Source organism: Emys orbicularis, chromosome 1, assembly GCF_028017835.1.
Source record: "Emys orbicularis isolate rEmyOrb1 chromosome 1, rEmyOrb1.hap1, whole genome shotgun sequence".
NCBI classification, from domain to species: Eukaryota; Metazoa; Chordata; order Testudines; family Emydidae; genus Emys; species Emys orbicularis.
This window is the reverse complement of record NC_088683.1, coordinates 171,593,107-171,604,350: the sequence shown is the minus strand read 5'-3', so window position 1 is coordinate 171,604,350 and position 11,244 is coordinate 171,593,107. Positions and strand designations below refer to the sequence as shown.

The window sequence follows — 11,244 nt, the reverse complement described above, 5'->3', positions numbered from 1 at the left end:
CCTCAGGAAGGAGTTCTCAGCTTCTCTTTCCTTACCTTGTGAGTGCCTCAGATCAGAGATCCAATGTCATCCACTCTTGTGATATTTGGTGTTTGTGTTAAAACCCCAGTGCCAGAAGTCATGTGATTACATGAAGGTCTCAGCTCCCATTAAGAAAAAACGAGTACATTATTTCTAGCCCTCGTGGTATGGGAAAAAAGCTTGAATACGTGAATCATAAAGGCTCAAACCAGAAGGCAAAGGAAACCCCCCCCCCCCTTTTTTTTTTTAAACAACACTTTTAAGACAATCTCATGAGGTCAGATTGTCCTTCCTGCATATTTCGAGTACCTGCCCTGTGAGAAATCCTAGTAGAACACTGGGCTTCCCACAAGATAACATTTCTGAACAGGAGATTCTAACATAGGAGAGGCATAGGTTCTGCTACTGCTATACCGTGGCTCTCCTGAGAGCCCTCAGTCAACTGGCCATGATGGAGGAAAGAGAGAAATTTCCTTTTCTGTTTCATTTTACATATTTCATTGGTACAGAGAAGGCAGTAGCGCTGCGTCGCCAAGGGCTTGTATAGACAGGTTGTAAAACTTGTAGTGGCAGAATAGGCTGGCTTGCTAAAGGCCTCTAGGGAGGGCTGACTTGCTAAGTGCAAGATGTGCAGAGTATGCTCCATACTGTAACAACATGCATAAGTATTTGTGTGACTAGTGAATGCTGCTTGGCGAACACACTGCAGCAGGCAGTGAATGCTGAAGGTGTGCTGAGACAGCAGCCAATGTTTCATCTTAAACTGCCTCTCTGGCTGGAGTGGGATCCTTATGGAATAATCCTACGGAATTTAATAGAAAATTCTAACTTTCCCTTCCTTCCTTAGTTTTTTTTTTTTTTTAACCATGCTATAGAACTGAACACAAAATTGTTTCTCTGCTACAGAATTCTATAGAATGTTTCAAAACACCTATAGAGAGGAGATCATCTTCTATTGCAAATTTCCATAATATGGTAATTTTTATAGAATCCTATATGTTTCATCACTATTTAATTCCATAGGAATTGTGTATAAGGGGAGGCCAGTCCCAAGTAAGACTAAGGAATGTTGGCCTATCTCCATCAGCCCACAACCGCTTGTCAAGAAGTTGCTCAGCCGTGTCTATTGTTGCTTGTCAATGCCATAATTCCAAAGCTCTCATGCTGGATCAGAGATTACATGATACCCAAGAAGAAGATGTCAGACTCTCCCTGGCAGACATAGAGGTCTTTTTATTTAACCTGAGCTTCAATCAAACCCTAGCTTGCTCTGCAATGTAAAAATAAGTAGCTAATTAAGGATCTGATTAGGCATCCAATGAACTCAATAGCAAAATTCTCATTGAATTCAGTGGCCCTATCAGCATGGGAGGCTTTTAATTTAATAGGTTTGCCAGGGGCCCTGAAGCCACTGAAGGAAAAAGATGCTTGACAAACCCCCAGAGGAGTATCTGAAAGAAAGATAATAATAAAAAAATGGAATAAAAAAACTGCACACTATTCATTGTATTGTACTAAGCAGAAAAAGGGAATAAAAGAAGGAAATAAAATTTTGAAATTTCAAGATTTTTCAAAAAAATATTGTGCAAAAAAGTCTGGAAAAAAACCCCAACATTATTCCATTTCAATCCCTGTGAAACAGAAACAACTTTGAAAGTTAATTTTTTTTTTTTTTGCCAAATTGTTTTTCTATTTTTGACAAGTTCTTCTGGAAATGTTGTTGGATTTTGAACTTGGCTTGATCTTCTCATGGAACCTTTTATATGTTGGTGCTCAGAGTTGCACGAATATTTACAGATGTCAGTAACTTAATGAAATATGTCAAATGAAACTGAAATAGATGTATCCCTTTGTCCTCTCTCATGGCTAGCAGACAGAGGGGCTCATCAGGAGAGGCCAAGTCCGAGCCCAAGCAGAACCTATATCTCTAGTTAGCATTGCCTACTCCGCAATGTTTATCTTTTGAAAAATCATGGTGTGACTGTAATTATTTATGAATACTCTGTCTTGACCATGATCCTATTTACCCACCTTTTGCTCAAGACAGGACCCTTCTTATAATCACTTATAGTAGGAGTGAGAAAAAATTGTCTATTCTCATACTTTCTTTGAGAGCAATAATAAAGATGCAGGATTGAGTTTTCCACTAAACAAAAGTCACAGTCTATAGAGCTGTGATGCATAGTCACATAGCTAGGCTATACCCTCAGGACTTGGACAGTGGTTAGCTCATAAGACTGGAAATCAGGTGAGCTGGAGTCTGTTCCTAGCTCTGCTATTGGCTCATTATGTATCTTTATTCAAATTATTTAACTTCTCTGTGCCTCCGATTCCCTATCAATAAAATGGAGCTAACAATATCCACTTTTGTAAAGGACAATGAGGTTTACAGATGAGTGCAAAATGTTATTTATTATAATAATGCTGTGCCATGGCTTCTGGACATGGGGCTGTTAATGTGAGTGTTATACTAATGGACGATTAGTATAACAAATTAGTATAACAAATTAGTATAACAAAAATCAAGTGTTTATGATTAATGTATTGTGGAGATGCCAAGTGTACAGATGGAGGTCTGGTTGCTCTCTTGTCGCTGAAGGAAATGGCACTCGCACCATGTCAGTCTGACAAATTGTTATTGCGGGTAGCCTTTGAAGAGGCTTCAGGCATGCAGGCCTATTTATGCTACTCTTCTGAATTTTCCTACCAGCTACAGCAGTCAGCTGCCTCCTTGACAGTTCTCTGTGTCTGTGACACTTATCTCCACCCATTTCCAATGTGACCACATATAATAGTCAGCTTCACTCTAGGGAATAAGAATCTGAAATTGCAGATCAGTGCCTACTGGTAGCTATACTAGAGACTAGAGTAGATAGCCTATTAAAAGTTACTGTGCCTCCTAGGCAGGGTGTATATAACATACACTTTTACAACCATGCATGGGTATGTTTATCCATTATAATAGAACCGTGCATTAAATATGTAAATGATAGGCAGCGCAGTTCTGTCTCCACATTTGAGAACTGCTGCTGCATGTGCCCCAGGGGCCTCAGGAACCAAATGAGCATAAGCACATGGTATCCCATGACAGCAAGGGTAGACAGTGGTCACACTAGCATGCAGTGCCTTGATGATGGAAGAGGACTTGGTAAAAGGCACACAGTCTTGTTGGCAACAAGCAGTTCGCTTGACAGCACAGCGGTAGATCATTTCAGTGGTAGGAACCACAAGCACCGGAAACAGAAAAGGAGGGTGCTGCATACCCAGCCCCAAGAACTTAGAAGGGGGGAAGAGTATTGCAGACTTCTGGTGCAGAGTAGCAGTAGTGCATGCTGCAGATCCACACCCAGCTTAATGGCACAGTGAAGCTGTACACACAGCATCATCCTTGGGATTCAGCAACACAGACTACTATTGTAGTTTACAGATAAACACCTGACACTAAGGGCATGGATCTCTCCCATAGGCAATAACAGGCCTCCTGGCAGCTAAAAGAGTGTGTGCTCTATATGGTTGCATTGGCGGCAGGGTTTTGGGTGTACTATATATGCTGCCTTTGCAGCAGGGTGTGGGTGTGCTATATATGCTGCCTTGGCAACAGGGATGAGTGGGTGTGTTGCAGCTGTACCCCTCTGGACTCTGCAGCAGAAAGAGAGTGTGCACACAGTTTTGTCTCATTGGCAGCATACTATACAACTGTACACAAATCTGATATTGTCCCAGAACTCCAGTCTGCAGCTCTCTGTGCCCAGGATAGAACATGTTTCAGAGTGGAAATGGCATATAATTTTGGAGGGAATTGTCTTAAAAAATAGTCCGGAATGTGGTCACTTTTGGTGAAGAGACATCAAATAAACCACAATAATAAAAATAATATTATTAATAATAAAAATAATATCTAACTCTTCAATAACACATTTCATTAGTAGATCTCAAAGTGCTTTACAAAGAGGTTACTAGCATCATCCCCCTTTTACAGATGGGGAAACTGAGGCACTGGGTAGTGAAGTGACTTGCCCAAGGTCACCCAGCAGGCCACTGGCAGAGCATTTGTTTTACTGACAACTGTGTATTATCCTAAAGAAGGTAGGATTGGTTATGATGTTGAGTGATGTTTAAAGATCGCGTTCTTTCTCTCCTGTTTTTTAATTGTTTTGTGGGAGGTGACACGGACAGAGTTAAGGCTTCTTGGATGAAGTTAGCTCCACCATTCCATACTTCCTAATTTTTTTTGCAGGATGATTTTCCAGGCTAAGTTCCACTCCCTTTTTACAACCTTAAGTCCAATTTAATAAAGTTTACCACTTAAGGTATTTAATTAGTGGGCAGAGTGAAGTGAGGCCCTACTCTCAACTCTGTGGCATTTGTATGTATGCAGCACAATTACTTTTGAAAACTGCAGCCAATCAATTCCAGCATATCAGGGAATGTTCTAGGTATCAATGGGCAGAAGCCTATTGATTCTGGTAATAATCAGAATACAGGAAAAGCCCGATTTCCACTATCTGGCCTACAGAGTGCTGCAGGCAGAGAAAGTTTCCTGTTGCTCTCTGCTGCTGCCTATTCACTTATTAGAGGGCCACGCACTTCACTGCTTATGTGGGGTGAGCTGTACACCCAGTTGGGTCTCTTGCCCCTCCCATCCCACTGCAGGCAGCTCCCTCCCTTACCAACCAAGGCCCTTGCCTCCTCTTTCCTGCACCCTTGCTAGGCCCCTGACAGTCATTCAGGCCAGCCTTCAACCGGGCCCCTCACCACCAGCTCTGACAAGTTCCTCCCCAGCCAGGCCTCCATTTGCACTTAAAAAGTTGGATAACATATACACAGATCGGCCTGCATGAGCAACAAAGAGTGTGACCCTCTAGTTTTAAAACATTGTGAATTACTCCGTGACAGGAGTCCCTGCAGAGTTTGCAAGCTACAGGGGATGTCTTACAGGCTTTGCGGCAGGGCTGAGGCGAGGTGGAGGAGAGGGCATTCAGAGAGTGAAGGAATAGGATAAGGAGCAAGGATAACACACACCCCTGAAAGACAAAAGTTTTACCGACGAACAGCATCAGTGTGAACAGTGCTTTGTCTCCCGCCAACAAAGCTATTGCCTCTTGTTGGGGGTGGATTTTTTTTGTTGGCGGGAGAGAGCTCGGCTACAAAGGGCGGCTACACTGCGCACCTTTTAGTGGCACGGCTGTAGTGGCACAGCTGTGTCGCTATAAGGTACGTAGTGCATACATAGCCTTAGTAGACTATGCTTGCTTTGTTGGTACATGTTATGAGAATCCCAGTCTTCATTTTTTTAAGAAAAAGGAAGATTTTAGGTCTCACAGTGTGTGGAGAAAAGCTAGAAAACGTGCCCCAAGTTCAGTTGAAGACCTCAAACACCAGATGCCAAATAAAAAGATCCCCAAGTGAATTTTTATTTGTGATTTTAAGCCATTCTCTTTGGAGGGGGCTGATTCATGAGTTTTTAACTCTTGGGGTTGGCAATACAGTGTATTGCAAGTTTGACAGTGTCTCCCCACAGGGTCCAGGAGCCCGGACAGAAACCAGGATCCTACAAAGGACATGAGACCGCGCAGGACTCACCCTGACACCCCCAAGAGACCCCTTGCACTGGGATCCCAACCCCTCCCCCTGTCCCCATCCGCGCCCTCGGGCTGGGATCCCAACCCCTCCCCCTGTCCCCATCCGCGCCCTCGGGCTGGGATCCCCCTCATCCCCCGCCCCTATCCGCGCCCTCGTGCTGGGATCCCAACCCCCATCCGCGCCCTCGTGCTGGGATCCCCCTCGTCCCCCGCCCCTATCCGCGCCCTCGTGCTGGGATCCCAACCCCCATCCGCGCCCTCGTGCTGGGATCCCCCTGTCCCCATCCGCGCCCTCGGGCTGGGATCCCAACCGCTCCCGCTAACGTCCGCGCGCTCGCGCTGGGATTCCTCCCTCCCCCGCCCCGGGTAACCGAAAGCGAAATCCGCCGGCCCCGCCCCGTTGGCTGCGGAAGCGCGTCAGCTCGGGCGGCTCCCTGGCTAGCGCGGTTCCCATCGCGGCGGACCGAGTAGCGCCTCGCGGATGCAACTATGTGGGCGCTGGGGACCTGGGTGCTGCTGGGCGCCGTGTGCGCGGGTGAGTCCCCGCGCGCCGCCATTCCCCCCCCCCGCACCCCACGGGCCTAGAGCCCCCGGCTCGGCGCATCGGGCAGCGGCACCCGGGCGGGAATGGCGGGGGCTGGCGCTGTCACTGAGGGGCAGGAGCCGCGGGCCCGGTGCGGGGCCCCGGACCGCTCCGCCAGCCCGTGGTGGCTCATCGCATCCGGGCGCCGCGTGGGGAGGGGGGCCGGGGCCCTGCACGCGGCTCTGCTGAAAGCGCCGGTCCCAGCAAAGGTCCCTGGGAGAGCCCGGGCCGCTCGGGGTGGGGGAGGAGGGATTGGTGCGCGCGCGCGTGGGGCGTGTGTCTGTGTGTGTCTTGGGAACCAAGCCGGGTGGGGCTGCTCCTTCCGAACCCAGGGCCAGGCTCTGCCTTGGCAGCGGTTTAAGCCACGTTCCCAAGGCTCTGTGGGTGTTAGAGATCTGCACCTGTATTTAGGCTCCTGCATGGGGGGTCTGGCTGAACACCAGGGCCGGCTCCAGGCACCAGCCGAGCAAGCTCGGGCTTGGGGCGGCAGATTGTACGAGGCGGCATTCGGCCCAATCCTAGGGCAGCATGGCTGCTTTTTTTTTTGTTCCGCTCCAGCCACCCTGTAGGGGGTGGCGGTGCGGAGGAGGGGAGCACCCTGCAGCAAGCCCGGCAGGGCAGCCTCGTCCTTCCCTCCCTGTCGACCACGGCGCGGAGCCCTCCCGGCAGGCGGGTCGGCGGTTGGGGCTGCTGACAGCGCCCCACTGAAGCCCTGGCCGTCCCCTTCTCTCTCTCCCCCCGCTCTCTCCCCCCGCTAGCCAGGGCACCCGCGCAGGGCGTCCCCCTGCACTCTGGCTCCAGCCGCGCTGCAAGTTTGTTTTTTTTTTGCTTGGGGCGGCAAAAAAGCCAGAGCCGGCCCTGCTGAGCACCCACGGGTTCTCTTGCAGGCAGTGGGAGTGGCAGGTGCTCAGTACCTCCAAAGAGCAGGCCACTGGCATTTAGGATCCCAGCTAATTTTTGCATTGATGTTTAACGTTCTGGGGTATGTTATAGCCCTTCGTATGTTGTTAGAAGTGTATATGCACAGAGACCTATACTACATAATTTGAAGTGTATATGTACAGAGGCCTCTACAACAAAATTATATAATTGTGTAAATAAATAAATTCTCTTGTCATATCAATCTATAAAAAGGGAAATAAGAACAACCTGGGGAATTACATGCTAGTCAGCTTAACTTCTGTACCCGGAAAGATAATGGAGCAAATAATTAAGCAATCGATTTGCAAACACCTACAAGATAATAAGGTGGTAAGTGGTAGTCAGTATGGATTTGTCAAAAACAAATCATGTCAAACCAACCTGATAGCTTTCTTTGACAGGGAATAAGCATTGTGGATGGGGGAAAGCAGTAGGCGTGGTATATCTTGACTTTAGTAAAGCTTTTGATACTGTTTCACATGACCTTCTCATTAACAAACTAGGGAAATGCAACCTAGATGGAGCCACTATAAGGTGGGTGCAAAACTGGTTGGAAAACCATTCCCAGAGAGTAGTTATCAGTGGTTCACAGTCATGCCGGAAGGGCATAACCAGTGGGGTCCCGCAGGGATCAGTTCTGGGTCTGGTTCTATTCAGTATCTTCATCAGTGGTTTAGATAATGGAATAGAGAGCACACTTATAAAGTTTGCGGACAATACCAAGCTGGGTGGGGTTGCACGTGCTTTGGAGGATAGGATTAAAATTCAAAATGATCTGGACAAACTGGAGAAATAGTCTGAAGTAAATAGAATGAAATTCAGTAAGGACAAATGCAAAGTACTCCATATAGGAAGGAGCAATCCGTTGCACACATACCAAATGGGAAATGACTGTCTAGGAAGGAGTACTGCAGAAAGGGATCTGGGGGTCATAGTGGACCACAGGCTAAATATGAGTCAACCATGTAATGTTGTTGCCAAAAAAGAGAACATTCTTCTGGGACGTATTAGCAGGAGAGTTGTAAACAAGACACAAGAAGTAATTCTTCCGCTCTACTCCGTGCTGACTAGGCCTCCATTGGAGTATTGTGTCCAGTTCTGAGCACCACATTTCAGCAAGGATGTGGACAAATTGGAGAGAGTCCAGAGAAGAGCGACAAAAATGATTAAAGGTTTAGAAAACATGACTTATGAGGGAAGATTGAAAAAATTGGGCTTGTTTAGTCTGGACAAGAGAAGACTGAGGGGGGACACGATAACAGTTTTCAAGTACGTAAAAGGTTGTTACAAGGAGGAGGGAGAAAAATTGTTTTTCTTAACCTCTGAGGATAGGACAAGAAGCAATGGGCGTAAATTGCAGCAAGGGAGGTTTAGGTTGGACATTAGGAAAAACTTCCTAACTGTCAGGGTGGTTAAGCACTGGAATAAATTGTCTAGGGTGGTTGGAGATTTTTAAGAACATGTTAGACAAACACCTGTCAGGGATGGTCTAGATCAGGGGTCGGCAAGCTTTCAGAAGTGGTGTGCTAAGTCTTCATTTACTCACTCTAATTTAAGGTTTCACGTGCTAGTAATATATTTTACATTTACAGGGGCCGGCGGACAGAACCCCAGACTGGCAGCGGGCTGAGTGGGGCCGGCGGCGGGGACCCCGGCTGGCAGGGGCTGGCGGATGGAACCGCTGCCGGTCTGGGGTTCCATCTGCCAGCGGGGTCCCCGCTGCTGGCCCAGGGTTTTGTCCATCCAGGCCGGCAGCGGGCTGAGCGAGGCCAGCGGGCTGAACGAGGCCAGTGGCCGGAACCCCAGGCCAGCAGCGCCACTGAAAATCAGCTCACGTGCTGCCTTTGGCATGCGTGCCATAGGTTGCCGACCCCTGGTCTAGGTTATACTTAGTCCTGCCATGAGTGCAGGGAACTGGACTAGATGACCTTTTGAGGTCCCTTCCTGTTCTATGATTCTATGTATATCTTCCTTGGATCATGAAAAGAAAGCTCAAAGCTGAAACCAGGAATCATCTATATGAAGTCAACAGACGGGCCCAGTTCAGTAACGTGCCTAAATCTAAGCATATGAGTAGTCCCTTTAGCTTAATAGGACTGTCTTGTGCTGGAATACCTTGCTGAATTTGGGACAAAGTGATAACTCTCAAGAGTTTTATGTTAGTAGTTAATTTAAAGGAACATTTAAGTTAATATAGTAGAACCTCAGAGTTACGAACTGACCAGTCAACCACACACCTCATTTGGAACCAGAAGTATGAGATCAGGTAGCAGCAGAGACCAATAAAAGAGCGAATACAGTACAGTACTGTGTTAAACATAAACTACTAAAAAAAAAAAAATTTTTTTTTTAAAGATTTGATAAAGTAAGGAAACTGTTTTTGTGTTTGTTTCATGTAGATTAAGAGGGTTAAAAGCAGCATTTTTCTTGTGCATTGTAAAGTTTCAAAGCTGTATTAAGTCAATGTTCAGTTCTAAAGTTTTGAAAGAACAACCATAACATTTTGTTCAGAGTTATGAACATTTCAGAGTAGCAGCCGTGTTAGTCTATATCCGCAAAAAGTACAGGAGTACTTGTGACACCTTCGAGACTTAACACATTTATTTGAGCATCAGCTTTCGTGGGCTACAGCCCACTTCATTTGATGCATAGAATGGAACATATAGTAAGAAGAGATATATATAGAGAGAGAGAGAGAGAGAACATGAAAAGATGGAAGTTGCCCTACCAACTCTGAGGCTAATTAATTAAGATGGGCTTTTATCAGAAGGATCCCTGGGCTGGGGGTGTCTGTCTGGGCTGGGGGGGGGGCATGGTTGAGCTTTGGGGGGTAGCGGGGGCAATGTCGGGCTCTGGGGGGAGGGGATTCGGGTATCTGGACAAGGGGGAGGGCCGTGGCTGGGCTCAGAGGGGAGAGGGTGCGGGTATCTGGGCCGGTGGGGCCTTGTGGCTGGGCTCGGGGGCAAGGGGGTGCGGGTATCTGGGCCAGTGGGGCTCTGCGGCTGGGCTCTGGAGGGGAGGGGGTGTGGGTATCTGGGCCAGGGAGCCCCCACCACTGGGCTCAGATAGGGGGTTGGGTGTCTTAGAGGTGGGGTTGGCTGGGGGGGGGCAACATGGCTGGCTTGGGAGGTGGGGGGTTGTATGTGTCTGCCTCCGATTGGGCTCCGAGGGGAAAGGAGGCGGAGAAACAGGAACTGGGTTGTCATAGGGGTTTCTTTATCTCTACTCCTGGGGGAATATATGTGTGTGTCTGTATTGTTACAGACATACTTGCTGACAGGTATTTTAAAATAAATTATCAAAATAATTGAAACAGGTGTGATTATGTAGTGTTATTTTGTCAAATAAAATTTGCAGAATTTTGCCGAATTTTTAAATATTGTGTGCAGAATTTGTATTTTTTGGCACAAAATTTTTTATTTTTTGGTGCAGAATGCCCCCAATAGTAACTCGTGTACATGGTTAACTTTATGCACAAGTGTTCGCAGGATTTGGGGGTCTAGATATAGTGTCTAGCACATTGAGGTCCTTGATCCAGTTTGAGGCTTCTGGGCATTAAGGCAACTGGATATTGTGAATCTTAAAAAAACAAAACAAACAAAACTATAGTTCTTGAACTGTAGATAACTAACAAAAATACTGAACATGGACACTCGTGCTGTAAAATCAGATTATTTTGATTATCATCTTGCTTCTCCTGGCACCCTATTTGACTTAAATTTCTGACATTATAGCAGCCAATATTCTTGAGAACCTAGGGCTGAAAAGGAATGTTTTATGCTATTTGAAAGCTTGCATCCCAAGCTTTTAGATCAGTGGTCCCCAAACTGTGGGTGTGCCCCCCCTAGCGGGGCATGGCGGAATGTTCGGGGGGGCACAACGGGGCTGGGCATGCTCACATGGGGGGTGGGGAAGGAGCGCCGCCCAGCTCTGCTCTGGCCACGGCTTCGCTCACGGCCACGGCCCCTGGCTTGTGGCCATGGTGCCCACTCCAGGCCCCACCCACAGCTGCAGGACTGCTGGCCCAGCCATGGCTTCACTCCTGGCGGCCTCAGCCCCTGGCCACGGCTCTGCTCCCAGCCCCAGATCTGCCCCCAGCTGTGGCCTCAACCCCTGGCTTCTGGCCCGGCCCGGCTG

At 47.6% G+C, this 11,244-nt stretch overlaps 1 protein-coding gene across 3 annotated transcripts in view; it reads left to right on the top strand.

Moving 5' to 3' along the window:
- The first annotated feature begins 6,011 nt into the window (after window positions 1-6,011).
- Window positions 6,012-11,244, top strand: part of CD47 (CD47 molecule) — a 43,944-nt gene continuing 38,711 nt past the window's right edge. For all 3 annotated transcript variants that reach the window (XM_065404544.1, XM_065404545.1, XM_065404536.1), the window contains exon 1: window positions 6,012-6,138. In XM_065404544.1, the coding sequence (XP_065260616.1) occupies window positions 6,093-6,138 (46 nt within the window). In that variant the 5' untranslated portion in view covers window positions 6,012-6,092. The remainder of the gene's footprint in view (window positions 6,139-11,244) is intronic.